At 40.2% G+C, this 24296-nt stretch overlaps 1 protein-coding gene across 1 annotated transcript in view; it reads right to left on the reverse strand.

Annotated features, from left to right (window-relative positions):
• Positions 1-24296, reverse strand: part of LOC134338192 (mannosyl-oligosaccharide 1,2-alpha-mannosidase IA-like) — a 121644-nt gene that overhangs the window by 61928 nt on the left and 35420 nt on the right. The window contains exons 3-6 of the mRNA XM_063033839.1: positions 24078-24193; positions 14026-14106; positions 8722-8816; positions 4593-4716 (exon numbers count right to left, since the gene is read on the reverse strand). Coding sequence (XP_062889909.1) covers positions 4593-4716; positions 8722-8816; positions 14026-14106; positions 24078-24193 — 416 coding nt within the window. The remainder of the gene's footprint in view (positions 1-4592; positions 4717-8721; positions 8817-14025; positions 14107-24077; positions 24194-24296) is intronic.

Consider the following 24296-nt stretch of genomic DNA (forward strand, 5'->3'; position numbering starts at 1 on the left):
CAGTAACTTTCCGGTAATACCATGGGCTCTTAACTTAGTAAGCAGCTTCATGTGCAGCACCTTGTCAAAGGCGTTATGAAAATCCAAATTTACAATATCCACTGCATCCCTTTTATCTATCCCACTTGCAATCACCTCAAAGAATTCCAACAGATTTGTCAGGCAAGATTTTCCCTGAAGAAACCATGATGACTTTGTCCCATCTTGTCCTGTGTTACCAAGTACTCCATCATCTCATCCTTAACAATTGACTCCAACATCTTCCCAACCACTACAGTCAGGCTAACTGGTCTATAATTTCCTTTCTGCTGCTTTCCTCCTTTCTTAAAGAGTGGGGTGGCATTTACAATTTTCCAGTCCTCTGGCACCATGCAGGAGTCCGATGATTTTTGACACATCATTAGTAATGCCTCCACAATCTCTACCACTATAGCTTTCAGAACCCTGGAGTGCAGTTCATCTGGTCCAGGTGACTTATGTACCCTTACGCTTTTCAGCTTTTTGAGCATCTTCTCCCTTGTAATAGTAACTGCACTCACTTCTTTTTCCTCACACCCTTCAACATCTGGCACACTGCTAGTGTCTTCCACAGTGAAGACTGATGCAAAATACTCATTTAGTTCATCTGCCCTCTCCTTGTCCCCCACTATTATTTCTCCGGCCTCATTTTCTAGCAGTCTTATATCCACTCATTTCCACTTTGATAATTGTCTGCTAGCTTGCTTTCATATTTCATCTTTCCCTCCTAATGATTCTTTTTGTTGCTTTCTGTGGATTTTTAAAAGCTTCCCAATCCTCTATCTTCCTGCCAATTTTTGTTTTGTTGTATGCCCTCTTTTGCTTTCACACTAACTTTGACTTTCCTTGTCAGCCATGATTACACAGTTTTGCCATTTGAGTATTTCTTCATTTTTCAAATAAATCTATCCTGCACCTTCCTCATTTTTCCATGAAATTGAAGCCATTGCAGCTCTGCTGTCATCCCTGCTAGCATCTCCTTCCAGTTTACTTTGGCCAACTCCTCTCTCATGTCACTGTAATTTCCTTTATTCCACTGAAATACTGCTTAGTCAGACTGTACTTTCTTCCCTATCAAATTTCAAGTTGAATTCAATCATATTGTGATCACTGCCTCTTAAGGGTTCTTTTACCTTAAGCTTCCTAATCACCCCCACTTCATTACATAACACCCAATCCAGTACAGCTAATCCCCTAGTAGGTTCAATGACAAACTGCTCCAAAAAAGTCATCTCATAGGCATTCAATAAACTCATCCCTTGAGATCCATTACCAAACTGATTTTCCCCAATTGACCTGCATGTTTAAATCTCCCACGACTCTCATCACATTGCCCTTTTGACATGCCTTTTCTATTTCCCATTATAATCTGCGGTCTACATCCCAGCTACTGTTGGGAGGCCTGTATACAAATGCCATCAGGATCCTTTTACTCTTCTAGTTTCTTAATTCAACCCACAAGGATTCAACCTCTTCCGATCCCATGTCACATCTTTCTACTGATTTTATGCTATTCTTTACCAGCAGAGCCATGCCACCCCCTACGACTACTTTCCTATCCCTCCAATACGAAGTGTAATCTTGGACTACAACTATTCTTCAGCTACAGTTCAGTTATGACCACAACATCAAACCTGACAATCTGTAATAGTGCAACAAGTTCATCTATCTTATTTCCTTATGTGGAATAGGAGTGGGTGTGGTGGATTTGGTTACCAGAAGGAGAAATTGATATTCATGCCATCAGGTTGGAGGGTATCAAGAGTGAATACAAAGTGTTGCTCCTCCATACCATGGCCATAGAGCAACATGTCAGATCAGCAACGGGAATTAAAATGTTTGGCCACTGGGAAGATGGTTCAGAGGTGCTTGACGAAGTGGTCCTCCAACTGACGACAAGTCTCACCAATGGAAAGAAGTCTGCATCGGGAACACCAGACACAACAGACAACCCCGGCAGATTCGCAGGTGAAGTGTTGCTTCACCTGGAAGGACTGTTTGGGGAGGTGAGAGTAGAGATATATGAGCAGATGTAGCACTTAGGCTGCTTGCCTGGAGGTAGATTAGTGAGTGGGGTGAATAGACAAAAGAATCCCTATGGAAAGCAGGGGGGGGGGAGGAGGTAAAGATATGGTTAGAAGTATGATCCCTTTGGAGACAACTGAAGTTGCGCAGTATCATGTGTTGGATGCGGAGGCTGATGGGATGGTCAGCAAACACAAGAGGGACTCATCACCATTAAGGTGGCGGAAAGACGGGATGAGCGCAGATGGATAAGAAATAGAGGAGATCCAGATGAAGGCAGCAATGATCGTAGAGAAGTCCCATTCTTTAAAGAATGACATCTCTGGAACGGAAAGCACGCCTTGGGAACAGATGCAGTGGGGGCGAAGAAACTGATAAAAGGGAATAGCATTTTTTTTTACAGGAAATTAGGTGGGAAGAGGTATAGTTGAGTCTCTTGTAGTATATCATACAAATTACATGCTTACTCATGGAGGCCATCAAGTCAGTATGAATAGGTTAATTAGTGGGCAACAAGTGATTGAAATCCAACTTGCTACTCCTCTGACAAATATTTAGCCATCAACTACAGTAGCAAGTTTTACCCAGATGGCATTACGTAAGAGGTCAACAGTACCTGGTCCATTGCCACAAAAATTTCACCAAGATGGTTTCTGCATTCAATCTTCCATACAGTAAGTTCCTCTTTTCCTTCCCCTAGTATGAGAATCATTTCTAAAATAGTGTCAACTGTAGCTCATAGGGAGGAATTTAACACCCGAATCAGAAAGGTATGCAACACCGCAAAAGCGTGGTCTTACAGATAAATGAATGTATACCTGCTGATCATAAAACACGATAAAATACCAGGAACACTATTTCAAAGAGGGGAGTTGTTCCCCTGTCAGCATTTAATTGTTCCCCAACTAAAATCACATCAAAAAATCCATGATCACATTTTCTATTTGTGGGAAGTGGCTACTCACAAAGTAAGTTAGTTTTATTCATGTAAGAGATATAGACATCATTACTAAGACCAGCATTTTATTGTCCATTTCTAAATGCTACAGTCAACTGTCAGCTTAAAGACTAAGAATGTCTTGTGGTTGGTTTAATGCTGCTTCATGAATCAAGTTATCTTTTTTGTCTGATATCTGGCTGGGGATTCATCTGTATTTTACAACAGCATCTTTGTTTCTTAGTTTCTCTGCCATTATTGATAAATGTACAGACCCCATGTTTGTAACAGCATGTCCTATTTGTTCCATTATCTTAAAGATTTGTGTAAATACACCTCCATATCACTATTTCTTCTTCAGCCCTTCACCTCTTCCACTTATCACATTTGAACTTTTTACTTCATCCCCCACCCCACCCACTTTCCACCTCACCTGATCTCACTTACCACCTGCCAGACTGTACTCCTCCCCCCCCCACATCTTCTAACTCTGATTTCTCCCTTTCCAGTCCTGATGAAGGGTCTCAGACCAAAACACTGACTGTTCACTTCCCTCCACAGATGCTGCCTGATGTGTTAAATTCCTCCAGGACTTTTGTGTGTGTTATTCTGTTTCTGCAACTTGTTTTTTTTTTAAATTAAAATTGTGCCCATTAGATTGTGGTAGGGCAGCAGAATAGCTGGATCAATAAATTTACTATCATTCCCACAGTGCAGGATTATTAATTCATCCTACCAATTCCCTTGTAAGCGCTTAATGTTATCAGCATATCCATCTCAATAGTGTGAGAGTCATAGAGAAGTACAGCACAGAAACAGGGCCTTCGGCCCATCCAGATCATGCCAAAACTATTCAAACTGCCTACTCCCAATGATCTACACCTGGACCATAGCCCTCTATATTCCTACTATCCATGAACCTATCCAAACTTCTCTTAAATGTTGAGATAGAGCTTGCATGGATCACTTGTGCTGGCAGCTCATTCCACACACTCACGACTCTCTAAAGTGAAAAAGTTTCCCCTCATGTTCCCCTTAAATCCTCTCTATCAAATCTCCTCAACTTTCTGCCTTCTAAAGAATACAGTCCTAACCTATTCAATCCTTCCTTGTAACTCAGGTGCTCCAGACCTGGCAACATCCTTGCAAATTTTCTCTGAACTCTGTCAACATTGGTTATACCTTTCCTGTAGGTAGGCAACCAAAACTGCACAGAATACTCCAAATTAGGCCTCACCAACATCTTATACAACTTCAACATAACATTCCATCTTCTGTGTTCTATATATTGACTTATAAAGGTCAATGTGCCAAAAGCGTTCTTTACGACCCAAAACGCAGGGCTTCTAATACAACGGACATAAAAGTTATTTGATAGCATGCAAAGAACTGTTCAATACAAGTTACACTGAAAATTGTTACTGGGGTTTCAATCACTGAAATCCAAATTGAAATACTGAAGCCTGATGTAAGATTGAGCCCTTCCATTGACCGGGGTCAAGCATGGATGTTGTGTCCTAGCTGTCATATGCAAGCCAGGGCAGTGCGATGTGGAGAGCAAGTCTGATTATGAATGGAATAAGTGTAAGTTCTCAATATGTCACTGACTTACCTTTTCAGCAAACTTTGGATTACCTGACACCTCACTTAGGTGGACAAACTCCAGATGTAAGGTGCCAAACTCTGCCAAAATACTGCTACCCCCTGAAGCCCAGCCCCAGTTCCGACCAACTCCACTGTAAAACAGAAATGTAAGAGTCTTAAATGAGTGAGAAGCTATGGGCCAAGCTACAGAAAGCAGTCACTTACTCCTACATACCAAGCCTTTGATCTAATCATATAGTTAATGAAGACTCTACAGATGTTGACGAAGGACTTGGTGATTGTAATGCCATTGAGCACCAGTAGGTGTTGGCTAAATTCACTCATCTCTGGCAGCTGAATGGTTACTACTTATCACAAGCTAGAATGTTGCTCAGGTCTTTCTGCAGATACAGGATGCTCCATTTTCCTAAAAACTTCAGATGGAATTAAACATTATATATTCATCAGCAAATTTCTAACCTCATGACAGGTCACTGAAAGAAGGGTTGGGTCTAAGACAATGTTTTCAGAAATACCTGTAGCAGTGCTCTAGGCCTGAGAGGATTGACTTCAACAACTGTATTTATCTTTCTTGGCACTAGGTGACTCCAGTCCTTGGAATAATTCCCATACTCTCCAGTTTTACCATGATGCCATTCTTAGCAAAATGCTGCTGAATGTGGTATGCAATTATTCTAATCAAAGATTGAGCAAACTGGGCTTATGTTAAGTGATTGTCTGGAAAAATGTAAAATTCTCATTAGAGGATAGATATTGACATTTTTTCTGGAGGTGTTGACCATTTAAAACACGAGATGAAGTTTCCTCACAGAGTGCTGTTAACCTTTGGAACTCCCTAACCAAAAGGGGCTTGGTGGCTCAGTGGCTCAATTGCCCAATTTGTTCAAGACAGATCAATAGATTTATGCATATAAAGGACCCTAAGGGGTTGGAATGAATAGTGTGGAGAAGCAGCACTGACCCCTTCCTCCACTTTCTCCATTTCTCTGTCTCTATTTTTGGAGACAAACTGTCAACTGATATCTTTTATAAACCTACCGACTCCCACAGTTATCTTGATTATACCTCTTCCCATCCTATCTCCTATAAAGTGCTTTCATCTTTCTCAGTTCCTCCACCTCTGCCCAACATGTTCCCAGGATGCTGCTTTCCTTTCCCGGACATCCGAGGTGTCCTCCTTCTTTGAATTGGGTTTTCTCTCCTTCCATTATTGATGATGTCCTCACCTACATCTCCTCCATTTCCCGAACATCCACACGCCCCATCTTCCCGCTGCCTAACAATGACAAAATTCCTCGTCCTTACTTACCACCGCATGAGCCTCTGCAACTTCCACCACCTCCAAAGGGATCCTACCACTAAACATATCTTTACCACACCCCCTCATTCTGCAGAGATTACTCCCTTTGCAATTTCCTTGTCCATTCCTTCCTCCCCCACTTACCTCTTTCCCTGCAAGCAGCCCAAGTGCTACACCTACCCATTCACCTCCTCCCTCACCTCCATTCAGGGCCCCAAACAGTCCTTCCAGGTGAGTCACCTGCGAATCTGCTGGGGTCATCTATTGTGTCCTATGCAGCCTCCTCCACATTGGTGAGACCCATTATAAATTGGGGACTGCTTCGTTAAGCACCTCCAATCTGTCCGCCAAAAGCAGAACTTCTCGGTGGCCAAACAGTTTAATTCCCATTCTGACAGGTTGATCCATGGCCTCCTTTTGTGCCAAGACGAGGTCACCCTCTGGGCGGAGAAGCAACACCTTCCGGGTTGCCTCCAACCTGATGATATGAATATCGATTTCTCCCCGTAAAATTCTCCCCACTCCTCCCTATTCCCCACACTGACCTTTTACCTCTTCTCTCCTGCCTATCACTTCCCCCTGGGTTCCCCCCTCTTTTCCTTTCTCCTACAGTCCTCCTATCAGATTCCTTCTTCGCCAGCCCTTTATCTTTTCCACCCACTTCGCTTCACCTGTCATCTTTCAACCAGCCTTCTTCCCCTCCCCCCACCTTTTTATTCTGGCGTCTTCCCCCTTTCTTTCTAGTCCTGAAGAAGGGCCTCAGCCCTAAACATCAACTGTATGTCATTTCCATAAATGCTGCCTAACCTGCTGGGTTCCTCCAGCATTTTGTGTGTTGCAGTGAATTAAAATAAGTTAACCATGATCCTATTGCATGGTAGAGCAGCAGAAGGGACCAAACGATTTACTTGTGTTTTTTAAAAATTTCATATATGTACACTCAGTGGCCACTTTATTATGTACCACCTGTACCTAATAAAGTGGACATTGAGTGCATGTCAGTGGTCTTCTGCTGCTGTAACCCATCCACTTTATGGTTCTGTGTTGTGCATTCAGAGATTCTCTTCTGCAAACTACTGTTATAACATGTGGTTATTTGAGTTGCTGTCACCTTCCTGTCAGCTTGAACCTGTCTGGCCATTCTCCTCTGACCTCTCTCATTAACAAGGTGTTTTTGCCCACAGAACTGCTGCTCATTGGATGCTCTCCTCCACACCCACCCCTCGCCCCCAAACACCATTCGCTGTAAATCTAGAGACTATTGTGCATGAAAATCCCAAGAGATGAGCTTTTTCTGAGATACTCAAACCATCCTGCCTGGCATCAACAATCATTTCAGGTCATTTCTTTCCCATTCTGATGTTTGGTCTGAGCTCTCAGTGGCCACACATTTTAATTCCACATCCCATTCCCATTCTGATATGTCTACTCACGGCCTCCTCTACTGGCAAGATGAAGCCACACTCAGGTTGGAGGAACAACACCTTATATTCCGTCTGGGTAGCCTCCAACCTGATGGCATTAACATTGACTTCTCTAACTTCCGGTAATGCCCCATCTCCCCTTCGTACCCCATCCGTTACTTTTTATTATTTATTTATTATTATTATTATTATTTATTTTTTTTCTCTCTCTTCTTTTTCTCCCTCTGTCCTTCTCACTATACTCCTTGCCCATCCTCTGGGCTTCCCCCTCCCCCTTTCTTTCTCCCTAGGCCTCCCATCCCATGATCCTCTCATATCCCTTTTGCCAATCAACTTTCCAGCTTTTAGCTCCATCCCTTCACCCTCCGGTCTTCTCCTATCATTTCGGATCTCCCCCTCCCCCTCTCAAATCTCTTCTTTCAGTTAGTCCTGACGAAGGGTCTCAGCCTGAAACATGGACTGTACCTCTTCCTATAGATGCTGCCTGGCCTGCTGCGTTCACCAGCAATTTTTATGTGCGTTGCTTGAAATTCCAGCATCTGCAGATTCCCTCGTGTTTGAGCTATTGACCTGCATGCTTTTATGCATTGTATTGCTGTTACACGATTAACTGATTAGATATTTGCATTAACGAACAGCTTTACCTAATAAAGTGGCCATGTGTGTATTTATTCTCTTAGTGGAGAGTTCAGAACTAAAAACACAATTATAGGATAATAGGCAAACCATTTAGAATTGGGCAAGGAAAAATTCCTTTATACAAAGAGCTGTAAATTTTTGGAATCCTCAGGTAGAGGGTGACAGATGCTCATTTATTGGTTGTATTCAAGGCTAAAGAAAATAGATTTTTGAATATTGAGGGATCTTTTTCTGTTAGTGTAGAAATTCCATTATAATCAGAAAAAAATTATAATAAAAGTGGGAACACAGGACATGTGGGATGCTCCTGTTCTCAGTCCCTACATTTATATCGATGGAATTGAATGCAATTAAAAGGACAGTATTTAGGGGCTAATATTTTCAACTGATTAAGTTGAAAGGCTGATATTAATTGGATTGAAGACATGAGATAAAATTTAGTTTCAGATAAAATAAGTTTAATGGGGCAAGCTACATGGATGTACCATAAGCACTACTTTTAAATAAAATAAAAATGAGTAATGGGATCCAGAGATTTAAAAGGAATCCTTAAAAAGTGAATGTGAATAATGTGATGTAAGTTCCCTTATTTCTGTTGGTTGTGAAATAGCAATTGAGATAATATAATCAAACATCTATTCTGATAAATCTAAAGATTTATTATTTCAAGAGAAAAAGAACTTGGGTTGTCATTTATGCACTATCATAATTTCAATTTATTCTAATGAATTAGATCACCCTGACCACATTGCACTTGAATCAGGACATCTTACCTGCGGAGGTTTATCAAGGCCCAGGGAATGCCTGTAGGAGTATTAAAAGCTGGCAATAGTCTCTCTCCTAATTCAATTGCTTTTATTTTGAATAACTGGAACAGAGCAAATGTAATAAATAGAATTAGAATGCAAATAATGACAATGAAGCATTTTGAAGAAAGTACAAATAATGTTTTTGTTTTTTTGAGGCATACTATTTTGAATGCTGCTTTCCTGACTCATTGGAATACTTTGTTACCCCATAAACAATAAGCTCCTTCTTCATTTTAACAACTTTCAATTGTATGCTTGTGTTTATTTTTCCAAAGCCCATGGAAACTTAAGACAAAGAGAAATTCTATGAGTAAATGAATGATGCAGTGGGTATTAGTCCAGGGCAAAAGATGATTTGAGTTTGGAGTCTTTGGATGCTGTCACAAAATCGTGACGCCCAAATAAGAAAGTGTAACATACACATAACATTGGAAATATTTCTAGTTCAGTGCTCGTGGCATTGCATTTAAGAAACCAGGGAAAGCACTTTCTCTTATATTTCTCAACTGTCATCATCATGCTCTTAGTCTCACCTGTCCTCGTGAATGTGGAAAGATATGTAGCTGGAGCAGAGGACAAAGTATGTGGGCAGGCATGCAGGAAATATGGGCCAGGGATAGGCCACAACTGCAGGCCAGGATTATGCACGTGTCTTGCGTCTGGAGTCAGATGTGGGCCAGATATGTGGATAAAGGCCAGAACTGGGAACAACACGAGGCAGGTATATGGTTAAAACTGGGGTCAGGGGTCATGTATGCAGCCGAAGCTCTGCCATCAGAAATGGAAACATGGACGAAAGGGTGGGTGAAGGGCATGAGAAGCAAGGATGCCAGACCCATTTATTTCTGTATTTGTGCAAGTGCAGAAATACAGATCAACTTCAGTCAGCTATATTGAGTAAGCCCCATGATTCACATTCCTGGCACTGGACTATCAATGTGGACATTCAATTCCATGTTCCGTCAAGGAAGACACTATTGGATGAACAGAGAAAAAAGGTTCAAGGATGTGTTCAAAGCATCTTGGAAAAATTGCAACATTCCCATGGATTCTTGAGAATACTAGCATATGACTTAACGTGGAGAAGGGGGTATTAAAAAAATACTGAGAATCTCAAGCATCAACAGCACATAAAGCACTGTGTAGGTGATGAGAGAGTGACCCATCTCATCCACCAATCATCTGCATACCACATCAGGCACTTTCACGTTGATCTGTGAAAGGACATGAAGTTCCCAAACTGGCCTTATTAAACATTTCACAATTTACAAAACCCATTGGAAAAAAGTTATCTTTGATCTCAAGGACATATCAGAAAAAATATGCAAGAGCGGTAGTGTTTGCCTACCACGAGACACCTGTGCAAGTGTCCACCAAAGTGTGAGCACTAAAACACATGCAGAAGAATCGGTCTCTAGTTGTTTTTAATCCCCATTGTGACTGAATTAATACTCTGATCTGTCAAGTCCATTCGTAAAAGGAACTATGCACAGACAATTTCCACTTAACAACAGGAAGTTTGGGACCTGGAATGCCCGTCCCCTTGTGGACTGTCTAGGCCAGGGGTTCTCAACCATTATGCCATGGACCAATATCATTAAGCAAGGGGTCCGTGGACCCTAGGTTGGGAACTGCTGGTCTGCAGTGACAGACCTGAAATTTGCCTCTCTATCAATTTAGGAACACAAATGCTTTGATATCAATATCACTGCCCCTAGTGAGATTTGATGGGCAAAAAAAAAAGACCATTTTAAGGAAAGGACAACGGCTACAACTTCCTTTGATAGAGAAAAGTGCAAGAGAATCATCATCGGCACAGAATAAATTCTGTTGAAGCTGATGTTAACACTTGACTAATAGAACTGATTAGGCACTTACTAGTTCTCCAAAACTAATACTTCACAGCCATCAGTGCACATGGCACAACCCTGACTGAATTTTTGGATTAGCCATGACACAACCTGATCCTCCTGGGTGATTTCTACTTCACACGTGCAAAGTCCCAAACCTCTGGCTAGGTATAATCAATAAGGATGTAGTGAGGAAGTGGGGTCATGTTCCTTATAAGATGGTTGAATTGCAATCATGTTATAACCAACAGCCAGCTTATCAAAGACAAACACGAGACTTCATGCCAAAAGCCCCTGTTCCAAGCACTGTCACCTGTTAGACTATATTATTATCTGAGCTTAGGGAGACAATGGCACCTAATGGTGACTCCTTTGCCTGCATCTCCAGAAACAGCTCTATTTCTATCTTTAATCTCTCTATTTTTCCCTTTTAGGGTTCTTTTGAAGACGCTGACCTGGAGTTACACACTGACTTCAGTTCTTTGTGGGAATGAGACCCCCTCTCGGGGTTTCACAACTAGCAGTTATTCGATAGACCAAGGATGCAGCCGAGAAGATTAGTTCGCCTTCGGAATTTCGGGATTTCGTGGCTCTGGAGGCGGACGGACTTGAGGTCATTGTCTCTACAGGAAATCAGTGTTGTGGGAGATGGAAGATCTCTATCTGTGTGCCTAGAGACCCGAGTTCTTTAAGCACAGAGCTCAGAAAAAGCAATGCAATGGACTTTTAACATTGTAGGGGGCGAGAGAGGGGGGATTACTGGTTTAACGAGTAGACTTTGGGGTACTGCAAGTCTGTGTCTTTATTGATGCTTTGCTGTATTCTTGAGTGCTCAGTGGAGGGCGCCAATCCTTTTTTTTTGCTGGTGGGGAGGGGGGATAGTTGCTTTGCTGCTGCTCATGCGTGGGGGGAGTTGGGGGGGCTTTGGGGTTCCAACAATTAACTGTCATTCATTCTTTGGGGCACTCCTCTGTTTTTGCAGATGGTGGCGAAGAAAAAGAATTTCAGGATGTATATTGTATACATTTCTCTGACATTAAATGTACCTTTGAAACCTTTGAACAAGGAACTTCATTGACGACTGAACTAACAGGTAACTGTGATTGCTGATCTGACCACTGTTCCATCAGTCACACGTTAACATCAACTTCAACAGAAACACTGCCGCTGAAAGATCAATGTCAAATTTCTCAGGGACCCCATAATTTAACTCCCTTCAGACAGGGACTCACAGACAACCTATAGACTCCCAGCCAACAGTACAAAACATTAAATTGGTATAAATTAAGATAACAGGTTAACCAAGGTAAAATTAGCATGCATTCAATGTAGCTTTGTCATAAGAAAACCAGGGAACAATTGTTTTGCATTCTCTAGGATCAAGTAACATTTACATGTATTAGTTAAGGGCTCTGGTATGTTAGCACTGCATGCAACTGTAACATCCCAACATAGGCTCATAATGAGTTAGTTATCACTGTGAATGCAAATTAACAGCCACATAACTCTACATTGCATGGGAATAATGATGAAAAGGCCATTTCCAATAAATAAGCAGGTCTAGGGTAGATATGATCTGGGTAAACACAAAAACATCAAAGTTTTAGTGTTCTTCAAGGGAAAATTAAGACTATTACTTGAATGAATACCAATATACCCATGCAAGTTTACCGTTTGCCAGAAAGCAATAACTTAGCTCACACTAGTATAAAATTAGATTAAAATTCTATTAACAAAATATTTTAAACTACAACAAACAAAATAGCCCACCATATATTGTCTATGGTGTGCACTTAAGCTTTGGAGCTCATGGTCACATAATCAATCCAGTTTGCTTCACTTCATTTACTCACGGTACCAAATCAGCTCTGCACTGAAAACCCAGTCTAAGCAAAACAAATAAATATCCATATAACATCCAAGAAAAAAAGGCATTGAACTTTCTCCAATGTCTTGTGACAACTAATTAACTGCAAGTTATTTGCACATTCTCCGTGAAACCATAGTCTGTATGAGGATTTCCTGACAATCTGTATGTGTCCATCCAAATTTGGTTCTGTGAGAGTTTCACCATGTTCTTCCACTATTTTCATTGTCCGTCTCCATTATTCTTCTTTCTCCTGTAGAAAATGGCTCCCCATTCTTTTTTCCCACGCTCTAGAATGTTCCCAAGACAAATCCTATTGGCTAATTCAACAAGCCTAACTTATCAACCGAACTTTTATTTTAAATTTTAAAAAAATGAAATGGTCAATTGTATAATGTAATTAAAAGGAACACACTGCATTTTGAGAAAATCTGCAGAAAATAAAATGTCCAACTGTATTAATAAAACAAAATGTGGTCTTAATCCAGAGTATTACAGAACAAACAATAGTCAACAGTTACACAAAATAAAATTATTTAACAAAGTTAGAAGGACAGATATGGAATGAAGTATGCATAAACACCAGCATGTGGTTACATTGTAAACAGCATTATAAAAAGTGGTTTAAAGTGTAGTGCAGTGACATGAGTGGGTGGGGGGGCAACTAGAATGGTCAATCAGAATAACTGCCTGGGAGATTAAACTTTGAAGATGGTGTGAAGCTTGTGTTTTAATAGCTCTAGAGCACTATGTACCTTTGCAGTCTTAAGTAACATACACAAAATGCTCGAGGAAATCAGCAGGCCAGGCAGCAAATAGGAGAAGGAGGACAAGCTAGAAGCCATGTAGGTGGGAAGGGTAAAAGGCTGGAGAGAAAGGAATCTGAAAGGAGAGGAGAAAGGACTATAGGGGAAATGGGAAGGAAGGGTGGACCCAGTGGGAAGTGATAGGCAGGTGAGAAGAGGTAGGGGGCCACAGCGAGGAACAGAAAGAAAGGGGAATGGGAAGGATTATTTTTTTAAACCGGAAGGAGAAATCAATGTTCATATCATCAGGTTGGAGGCTACCCAGACAGAATATAAAAGGTACTGCTCCTCCATCCTGAAGTTGGCCTCATCATGGCACAAGAGGAGGCCACAGACCAACATGTTGGAACAGGAATGGGAATTGAAATTCAAGTGTCAAGCCACTGGGAAGTTCCACTTTTGGTGGATGGAACAGAGGTGCTCGACAAAGCGGTCCCCCAATGTAGAGGGGGCCGCATTGGAAGCATCGGATACAATAGGCGACCACAGCAGATTCACAGGTGAAGTGTTGCTTCACCTCAAAGGTCCCTTTGGGGCACTGAATGGAGGTGAAGGTATAAGGAACAGCATTCAATTTCTTCAAGTCTCTATTCTTTCACTGTAATACTTACATTATACTGTACTCTAATGGAATAATTTGAGAATATTTTAAATAATTTAATTGTTTAATGTTTTATTAATTGAAAATCATCTCAAATGCTGGCACAGATTAGAGTTACATAAATGTGCCATAGAAATGTCTCACCTCATCACCTGTCAAATAATATGCCGATAGCAATCCACCAACAAAACGGATGGTGACTTCAAAGAGAGACACTTCTCCATTCTAAAAGATGAAAAAGCAGAGAAAAGTTTAATGTAATATTCAATAGCAAGATAATTATACAATCTAGATTCTACATTTCTGTAAAATCATCAAGTGCAATTGACCCTATGGTGAAAACAATCAAGTCATAGAAGATTAATATTTTTATATTGAATAGCAAGGCAGAAATCATAACACCTAACAGCTCTTTGGAACAGTATATGGAATAGGACAGGAAATTGCAGGTGGCACGTTCCAAACTCAAGTTTATTAATTGATTTTTTTTTTGCATGAGCTGCCTCTTGCTTGTCCTGTATTCAGATGCAGCTTGAACAATAGCATAATAATAATACAGGGCACCTTACCTGTTAGGAATGGTCTATAATTAAGCTCCAGGTAGAAAGTTATAACGCTAGGTCAATGGGTGGAGGGGGTTTCTCTGGATACATTAAAAAATTATGAAAGACAGCTTCCAATTTATTCTGCATGCCAAATTTATTTGAGGATCTAAACAGGCATTATGCTTATTATTTAAATATATAAGCAAATAATACACATTCTCAGATGCTGGCTCTCAACTCCCAAGATTAGATCTCATTGTACTTAACATTTCTTGAACAAAAGCAGAATTTCTGGTAATCGTATCCTGCAATGTTTCCCAATTGGTAATTCCAACATTTTGACTAAATGACATGACAGTATATTTTTCAAGTACAGATAGGAAGGAATCTAGACATGGTACTGTTTGTGTGTGCCCGGTGCCCTTGTCCTTTTGAGAAGTGCTGTTAGAACTCATGAAAATCCAAGTGCATTTAGTGTGACGTATTTTGCTTCCTTAAAGGTTTTCTTGGTACTGAAAAGTACAATGCTGCCAATGCTGTAAATCTGAACTAAAAACAGAATAGAAGATGTATGCAGCTGGTCAGGCAGCATCTATGGAGAGAAAGAATTGCATTTCTCATTGATGATAAAATTAGGGAAAATTTTAAAAAGTAGGATGAGAGACAAAAACATTATCTGTGATTTGGTGAATATCAAAAGAAGACAGATGCCAAATGTTAGTGTTAACTGCATGAGACTGTGGAAAGCTTGTTAATTACAACTAATCTACCCAAATGAGATGAAAAAGAGGGCATATAGATAAGAAATAAAGTGCTAGAATCTCTGGAGATATGGAACATCACAGTTGCTGGAAATCTGAAATAAAGAAGAATGCTGGGAAAGCCCAGCAAGTTAGTAAAAAGAGGAAAAACTAAAAAGAGGAAAAACTAAAAAGCATCAGAAATAGCTAGGGATTGAAAATTTTGAAATCAAAACAGAAAATGCTAGGAAAAACAGGCCAGGAGCATCTGTGGAAAAATAAACATTGTTAATGTCCCAGTATAACAATACAGCATAACCCGGAACCTCCAACAGACTCTACTCTGTTCACTGCACCCTTACAGCAAAACTAGCCAAGCCAGACGTGGTTATCAAATATTGATGAATTCAACATTGAGTTGCTGGCACTGAGGAGTGTCCAGACCAGGGGCTCCCAACCTAGGATCAACGGACCCCTCGGTTAATGGGAAGGCTCACTGGAATAAAAAATTGGGAACCCCTTGCCTAGACAGACAATCAGATGTTGCTTCTGCAGCTCTGTTGGGCTTTGTCCGAACAGTGCAAGAGATCATATCCAACTGAGTCAGAGTTAGAGTACGATGAGAAATTAAAGTTAGAGGTAACTAGGTCAGTTTTCTCCTTGTACACTTTAAAAGTGGTTACCCATTCTGAGTTTAGTTTTTCCATATGATCAGTACTAAATTCAGTAGACTAAAATGCAAGTGAATTAGAGTTAGATACCTGGAAAGGCCATTAAGACATAGAAGCAGAATTAGACCAATCAGCCCGAGTCTGCTCTGCCGTTTGATTATTGCTGATTTATTTTCTCTCTCAGTCCCATTCTAATGCCTCCTCCCCATAATCTTTGAGGCCCTCACTAATCAAGAACCTATCAACCTCTGCTTTAAATATACCCAATGGCTTGGCCTCCACAGCTGCCTATGGCAATAAATTCCTAGATTCACTGCCCTCTGGTTAAAGAAATTCCTCATCTGTTCTAAAGGAGTGCTTGGTGCTCTAGTTGTACCACTACCTAGTTGTACCTCTAGTTGAAGAGGTAGTGGTAGATAAATAGAACACGACTCCAAACATGGATGAGATCAAAGAATATTCCACACTGAGTATTTGGCCACATGACACATGGTCATAGTCATACTGCTCTGTCAATCGATTGTCGGGATATTTGTGAATTCCAAGAGCCATTCTTCACAGCGTTGTGGTTGAAAAAAGAATGCTATGGATCTATGGGTCTTTAAGACCATCAATCTGAACTACCTTGACCTAACCAAAGTATTTGAATACTCAGAGATGGTCTTATTCTAAATGTGTAATTGTAAGGAATCATTTGTCTACATTCAAATCGCTCAAGTAAACTCTACAATTGCATACAAGAGAAAATCTGCCAGGTGCTGGAAATCAAAGTAATACATACAAAATGCTGGAGGAACTCAGCAGGCCTGGCAGCATCTATGGAAAAGTAGGGGAGGCCATGGACTGACATGTCGTCTACTGCCACGATGAGGCCACACTGGGGTTGGAGAAGCAACACCTTATATTCCATCTGGGTAGCCTCCAACCTGACGGCATGCATGAACATCAATTTCCTGAACTTCCGGTAACTGCCTCCCCCTTCTCCTTCACCACCATCCCCATCTCTCACCTTCTCCCCTTACCTGCCCATCACCTCCCTCTAGTGCTCCTCCCCCTTCCTTTTTTCCCCCCATGATCCCAGATTTCCCCTTCTCCAGCCCTGTATCTTTTTCACCTGTTGACTTCCCAGCTTTTCACCACCCTTCCCTCTCTTCCAGTTTCACCCATCACCTACCACCTTATACTTATTTCTCTCCTCCCTCCACCTTCTTACTCTGAATTCTAATCTCTTTTTTCCAGTCCCAATGAAGGATCTTGGCCTGAAATGTCAACTGTCTACTCTTTTCCACAGATGTTGCCTGCTGAGTTCCTCCGACATTTTGTCTATATTACTATGCAATTGCATAGTTTACTAAAATTATAATCATCAGCTGTTATTTTTTTCCTTAAGGTGTATAAAAGTCTGCCATATTCTAGGCTTTCAATGTATGTCTGCCTGTGCTAAATGAAGACCAGTTATACTTACATCTATTGTTCTGTTCTCCATACGGCTCATTCAGTCCCAATATGCCTGGCGGAGGTTCTCATTGAAGGTGGCAGAAATCACAGAGAATGATCTGTTGAATGTGGAAATGGGTGGGGGTAGAGGGATAGGTGAGGAAAAAGGAAACAATAATGGAAGAGGAAAAGGACACCTCAGAATCACTGATGTGGAACATGTTGTCATCACAACAGCTGCAATGGAACCAAGATAAGCTAGGGGATGGAATGGAAACCTTTCAGAAAGGAGAGTAGGAGATATAGTAAAGATATCTGTCTCAGTCCATAGACTTATAATGGACATTGCTCACTAACCTGCACTGAAATGGAGATACAGATGTCAGGAAAGGGAAGGAATGAGGAATGAGAACAGGACAGAATTTAGCAGCAAAGATTATGAAACTTTAGAAGTTTATATGGGAACAGGAAGTAGTACCAATACAGTTATCAATCTTGGTTCACTATAGTTTCTCATTCAGAAACTAACTGACACAAGCAAAAATGCATTTACTGATCAACGAGGAAAGTGATGATAAATTGACACTGCAGACCATGATGTCAAAACATTTATTGTGACAGTGGAGGAACAACGTGTTATAACTTGAGGAGCACTTGGAGGTGATGGTATTTGTATTATATAGCTGGGCATGTTACAACCTTCAGGATTCAATATTGAATTCAACAATGTCAGCTCTCTGCTCTCTGTATTAGAATCTTGTCCGTTCCTCAATAAGGTTATACACCTCTAATATTAACTTACTCTTTGCCTTCACAGGCTGCCTGATATAGTGGATATTTCCAGAATTCTTCTTTCTGTTTCAGATGCAGCACAGCTCTGACATATATTTCACAACATTTACATATTCCTTTATTAGCTTATTCTCTAACTGCTTTTAAATTATCAACCAAACAGCTTCGTAAACACTGGAATCTATGGCAATCTTGGCACACTATCACAATAGCTCCCTTTGTCCTATCTATTCTCTCCCCACCATCTCTGCATCTTATAACCAACTTACTTTTCCACTACTGATTAAGAGTTTTTAACCTAAAACGTTAAAGACTTCTGTTGTTTCTGGTATTTACATTTTTTAAAATCACATGCCTGGATTGCAGCAATGAACTACAGTGTATCAAGTGATATGTACGGAGAAAAAAATAATTTCAGATGCAAGTTAATTTAAAACATGATTTGAATGAATAAATCATTAAACTGGAGTTGCAAAGTCAACAGTTTTGCATCTAGAACACAAGATTCTACAGGTGCTAGAAATACAATGTCACACTCATGTTGCTGGAGGAACACAAGAGGTCAGGCAGCATCTATGGAGAATAAATGAGGGTCTTGATGAAAGGACTTAGGCTGAAACATTCCCCTCTATAGATGCTGCCTGACCTGCTGAGTTCCTCCAACATTTTGTCTGTAACTTTGTTTCTGCAACCTTTTAAAGTTACGCCTATTAGGTTGTGCTAAGGCAGCAGAATTGTTTGATCAAGAAATTCACTATCATTCCCATGGTGCAAGATTATTAAATGATCTCACCAATGCCTTTGTAAGTACCTAATGGTATCAGCATATCCATTCAAAACAGTGCATTTAATACTGCTTCAACTGCAGTTACGTACAGTGCATTTTATTTCCCTTCCGCACCATTGTGGCGCATCGGGTAGCAACCTTGCCGTTTCTTTAGCATTTGTCTGTTTTTTTTAAAACAAGGCAGAGTTGCTAGCCCAGTGCTTAACCCAGCGCAGATGCAAAGCATGCAAAGAGCCAGCCAAATTCAAAGCCGGGACCGCCCGCCTCAAAGTCCGGTGCAGATGCCACTACATACATGACCAGCCAGCTATGTACGGTGCATTACAACGTACAAAATTTGGCGAAGTGGCAAAAAGTTATAAAATATGACAACACTTTAGAAAATGGAAGGCAATATTACCAAGAAATGCATGCTGCTAGAGAAGAATTGCTTTGAAATATGATGTTATATAAGGTGCCCAAGTGGAACGTTTATTTTGCTGACAAACAGGAAACAGAGTAGACGAAATGGCTCCTTTACTGGTTAACAAATTGTAGCAGCACAGGAATTAGTTCAGGTGCTTAAGTATTTTCTTAATTTAAAGTCAAAATTCTGTTCAGTTTATTGTACATGCACAAGTATGTGTTTGCACAGCTAGAATAAAAAAACTTGCAGCAGTATCACAAGTATATAGCAACAGAGACAGAATATTCACAAGAACAACACAAGTTAAACATAAATTATACAAGAAAGAACAATTAGAACAAAAATAAGTCTACTTTAGTGCAAAGTGGTCACAGTGTTGTCGAGATAGCGATCAGGGTTGTTCAGACTGGCTCAGGAACTTAATCTGGTGCTACGGTCTTATTGCCCAATGGTAGCTGCAAAAGGATGACATAGCCCAAATGTTTGGTGACATGCCAAATCTTCTTAAACTAAGATGGTAAAAAATACAGCTACACATTCCTTTTGTGTAGTTGTCTATGTCATGAGTCCTGAATGGGCCATCGATATTAAAGTCAAGGAATTCTAAGTTGCTGACTCTCTCCACCACTAATCCATCAATGTGACTGCCACATGTTCATCTTCGCTCCCCAATCTGAAGTCAACAAAAGCTTCTTTAGTTTTACTGATGTTGAGATTGTTGTTGTGGCATTACTCAACCAGGTTTATTAACTCACCCCTACAAGCTTTAAGCAAAGAACTTGAACAAAGACACTGAAAATATTATTCTGAAGTCTTAACGTAACACAAAAACAAGTTGGGAAGTCAGTCATGAAGAGATGTAAACAGATGAGAAAGGTATATAGATTTGTAAAGTGAATAAAGATCTGATAAATGGTGTGTAATACAGAAAATTATGAAATTGCTCAACTTGATCATCATCATCATGTGCCATGCCCAGTTTGAGCTTTGACTGCCATGGCCCACACACTCCTATTTCGGGTCAAGTGGATCAATTCATTGGTATTCATTTCCAGTTCTCTGGCTGCTGTCTCCATCATCATTTGTCTTCCTCTTGCTTTCTTCCCTTCAATCTTTCCCATAATTACTGTGCATTCTAACTCCTATTTCCTAATCACATGTCCAATGAAGTTACGTTGCCCTTTCATGATCTCATACATTATTTCTCTTTTTGTGTTTGCTCTGTTCATGACATCCTCGTTAGATATTCATTTCGTCCATGATATTCTTTGCGTCCTCCTCAAAAACCACATCGCTGCTGCTTCAATTGATTTCCTCATGTTACTAGATATTGTCCAACATTCTGAGCCATATAACATAACTGGATAAACGTAACATTTCAGTACTCTGAGGTGGGTTGTCATGCCTAGTTTAGTATTGGTCAGTATACTCTCCATTTTCATAAAGGTGTCTTTTGCTATCCCTATTCTTCTTTTGATGTCCATGTCGCACCTTTTTATTAGAGCTATGAAGTGCAAGGACATCTGAGTGTCTTAGTACACATTTGACAAAGGGTTTTGTATGCAGGTACAGCAAGTAATTAGGAAAGTGAACAGAATCTTAGTATTTATTCTGAGAGGAACTGAATAGAAAATAGGGAGCTTATTTTTCCAATGTGACAAAAGCTGAAAGACTGTGTACCATCTCCACACGTAAGAGTATAAATGTGATGGTAGCAATTCAGGGGAAAAAAATTATTAGGTAAATACAAGAAATGAAGAGGTCGACTTTTAATGAAAATTTGGATAAGTTACACCAGTGATTCCCATTGGGGTGGTTACGTGTCCTAAGGGCGTGTCAGGGGAAATAGAAGTCATTGGGCTTTCCAAGATTCTTGTGGGGGGGGGCAGTAAGTGGCACCCTAACTTGAGGCACAAGACCTGACTGACCATGTCAACTCACTGTTGTCATCAACATCCAATAGGCATTCCCAGTTTCAGTTAATTTTGTATTTTACTTTAGCCCTGTTAATGATGGATAAAGATGTACAGTGAGATCTCTACAAGTTGGAAGGTAGTGAAGCCTTAAACTCTAATCCTGCTGAAAATCAGAAACTACAGAAAGTGCGTCAATACAGTGTTACATACCTGGAGTATTGTTTTATTCCATCCCTGTCAGAGCAGTGATGCCCTATGTGTCTTATTTGTAATACTGTACTTTCTAATGAAGCCATGAAACCATCAAGATTACAGGAACACTTCTGTAAAAGACACCCTGAAAAGGCTACTTACGGAATTACTCAGTTCCAGAAGATGAAAGAAGCATTTGAAAAGCATTGCACACCTGAGTCATTTGCCAAGAAAGCTAAAAATCACCTTGTTAGTGGTCTTATTGCTATCATTTTGGAAATGTTATAAGCGAAGTGTGGAAAATCTCATACAATTGGTGAAAAATTAATAATTTCTGCTGTATCAGAAGTGCTCACCACTGTTCTCAAAATGGATACCAGTATTTTAAAATAAATTCCTCTGAGTAACAACTCTGTAGCTCGGTGTATTGACAAAATGAATGAAGACATTGAGTATCAACTATGCACAGAGCTACAAAAAAAAAACCAAAACAAAACAGAATTTGGGATACAAATGGATGAGTCAACTGTGCATGATGACAAGGCATTGCTAGTGGCAGATGTACAGTTTATCAAAAATGGAAAAGCTTTTGAAGAGACTCTCTTATAATATTAATGGTGAATCAATCTACTCAAAATGTATATTGAATATAAAAGTATTCTGATTAGAAATGTAATTTCTTGTTCAACAGGAGCATCATAAATGACAGGGTGCCATGCTGGTTTAGTTGCATTAATGAAAACAGAAATTCCAAGTCTGTTCATTGTTTAAATCAGTGTGAATGCTTGCTTCTTCACACTGAAGTGCGTTGGCTGTCAAAAAGCTGCAGCTTAAAGAAGTTTCTTTGATCTTCTAGACATTGTGGTTGAATTTTTGCTCAAAGTCAACAAGAGCTTGGGAAACAAGACTGAACTTCTATGTGGTATACCTAGCCAATCTGTATGACAAAAAATGAATATTCCAAATATGAAAATGCACGGTGAGGAGTTCAATTTAATCCAGGCAAAAAGTGCAGTGTCCACGTTTAATCGGAAAATTGGAAAAATAGGATATAAGCAAAACATTGGGAGAAGAATGTTCTCAGTTTCCCTGCATGGAAAGTATGGCACTCTCTTTCACAGATGATGATTTGCAAGAGTACTGCTTACAGCTGCAGTCACTGATAAATGATTTTCAGAATCAATTCAAGGATTTGAATGATCTGGGAATTCCAGGCTGGGTAATTAACCCACTTCTTTGCAAAGTGAAAGTACAGAAAGAGAGCTTGCAAGAAGAGATAAATGAAATTCAGAATGAAGAAGCAAAAATTCTTTTCAAAAATGTCAGCTTTCATGTTTTGTGACTACAATGTCATACAAAGTTTCCTCATCTTTGGAGAAGGGCCAAACTGCTTTTCAATCCTCCTACCTTGTTGAAAGAGGCTTCAGTGCGGTGAACCACGTAGAAAACAGAAACCACTTGGACATTGTTATGCATGGGGACTTAAGGCTTCTGCTGTCACAACTTGAACCAGATATTTCATTGCTTGCTAAAGCCACATTAATATCGGAGCTGCTGTACAGTGCACATGTACTGTGTAAGCTAGGTTTAAAGACAAAAAAATTTAAAGCAGAATCATTTTTCTCATGTTAGCATATGGTAGATATGTTTTTACACTATGGGGGACACCGGAAAATATATTGTGCCTAAGAAGGGCATTGGCAAGTATGAAGGTGCTTTAGGAGGGGTGCTGAGGTTAAAAAAGGTTGGAAACACTGATTTATGCTCATCAGTTGCAGTTTAAATGGTAAATTGGTTTATTATTGTCACATGTACCAAAGAACAGTGAAAAACTTTGTTCTGCATGCCATCAATTCATCACTCCAAACAGTGAGGTGGTACAAGGGAGAAGTAATAACAGAATGCAGAATAAAATGTTATCATTACAGAGAAAGTGCAATGCAGGAAGACAATAAAGCAGCTTATTTTTCCTCTTCTTATATCTTCCTTTTCTTTTCAAGGGGATTGTGCTTGTTTCAGAGTCCATGACTTATAGTTTAAACTATGGTTCTTAGCCATCAATGCATTTTTGGACCGACAGTGCGGCCTAGCTCACCATCTCCAGTGATGGCCAGGAAGACATCCCAGCCTCAGGGTTGGGAGGTCAGAAGCTGTGGAGTACCCAATGGATAACCTGGTACCTTGCCGATTTCCCTGACTAAAGTGTCTTGGAAGACTTAAAAATTGAGACAGCAGGTGGTGCGTTTGTCCATCGCTGGCTGCTGTCAGAGGTAGACCTCTCCACTCAACTGATCACCCTCCTTTTCTCTCTCTTGATGGAGAGTGAGAGCATGTCAGTCTGAGACAAGGGGAGGGTTTTGGAGAAACAACGCAAAAGATTGTAACATCAGAAAAGCGAGCTGCTGGTTCTCTACTCTCATTGTTGCAGAAATGATCTCTCTCTCGCCCAATGGAGAGAATGCAAGAACCTATCATTCACTCTACAGGGTTCTTGTTTTGTAGATATCTGTGATGAGTATGAAGTTCAGGTTGTACACTGTATACATTCTCTGATAGTAAGTGAATCTTTGAAGTAGTTTATTTGCAAATTTACACAATACAGATACCAGGCTCACTTTCCAGTTATTAGACTTTTTCAGCACCAACTACATATCACAATAAGATCTAACCGAGACTTCCTATGTAATCTGATTCATGATAGAAAACTCACCACATTGAAATCCAAGTTGCTTTCCACCCATTCTTTGGCTTCTCTAAATTCCTCTTGAAGACCCATAATGAAGAGTGTATCCAAAGAGTCTACAATAGTGGCTCCGAGAAGACCTCCTGTAGTGACAATAATAACGTAGTATAGACATGATCACATCCATCTCTTATTTTTGAGCATTTTATAGCAAAATCCTTATTAGTTTCACATTGTTATTAAAGC

This window comes from Mobula hypostoma, chromosome 26, assembly GCF_963921235.1.
Source record: "Mobula hypostoma chromosome 26, sMobHyp1.1, whole genome shotgun sequence".
Taxonomy (NCBI): domain Eukaryota; kingdom Metazoa; phylum Chordata; class Chondrichthyes; order Myliobatiformes; family Myliobatidae; genus Mobula; species Mobula hypostoma.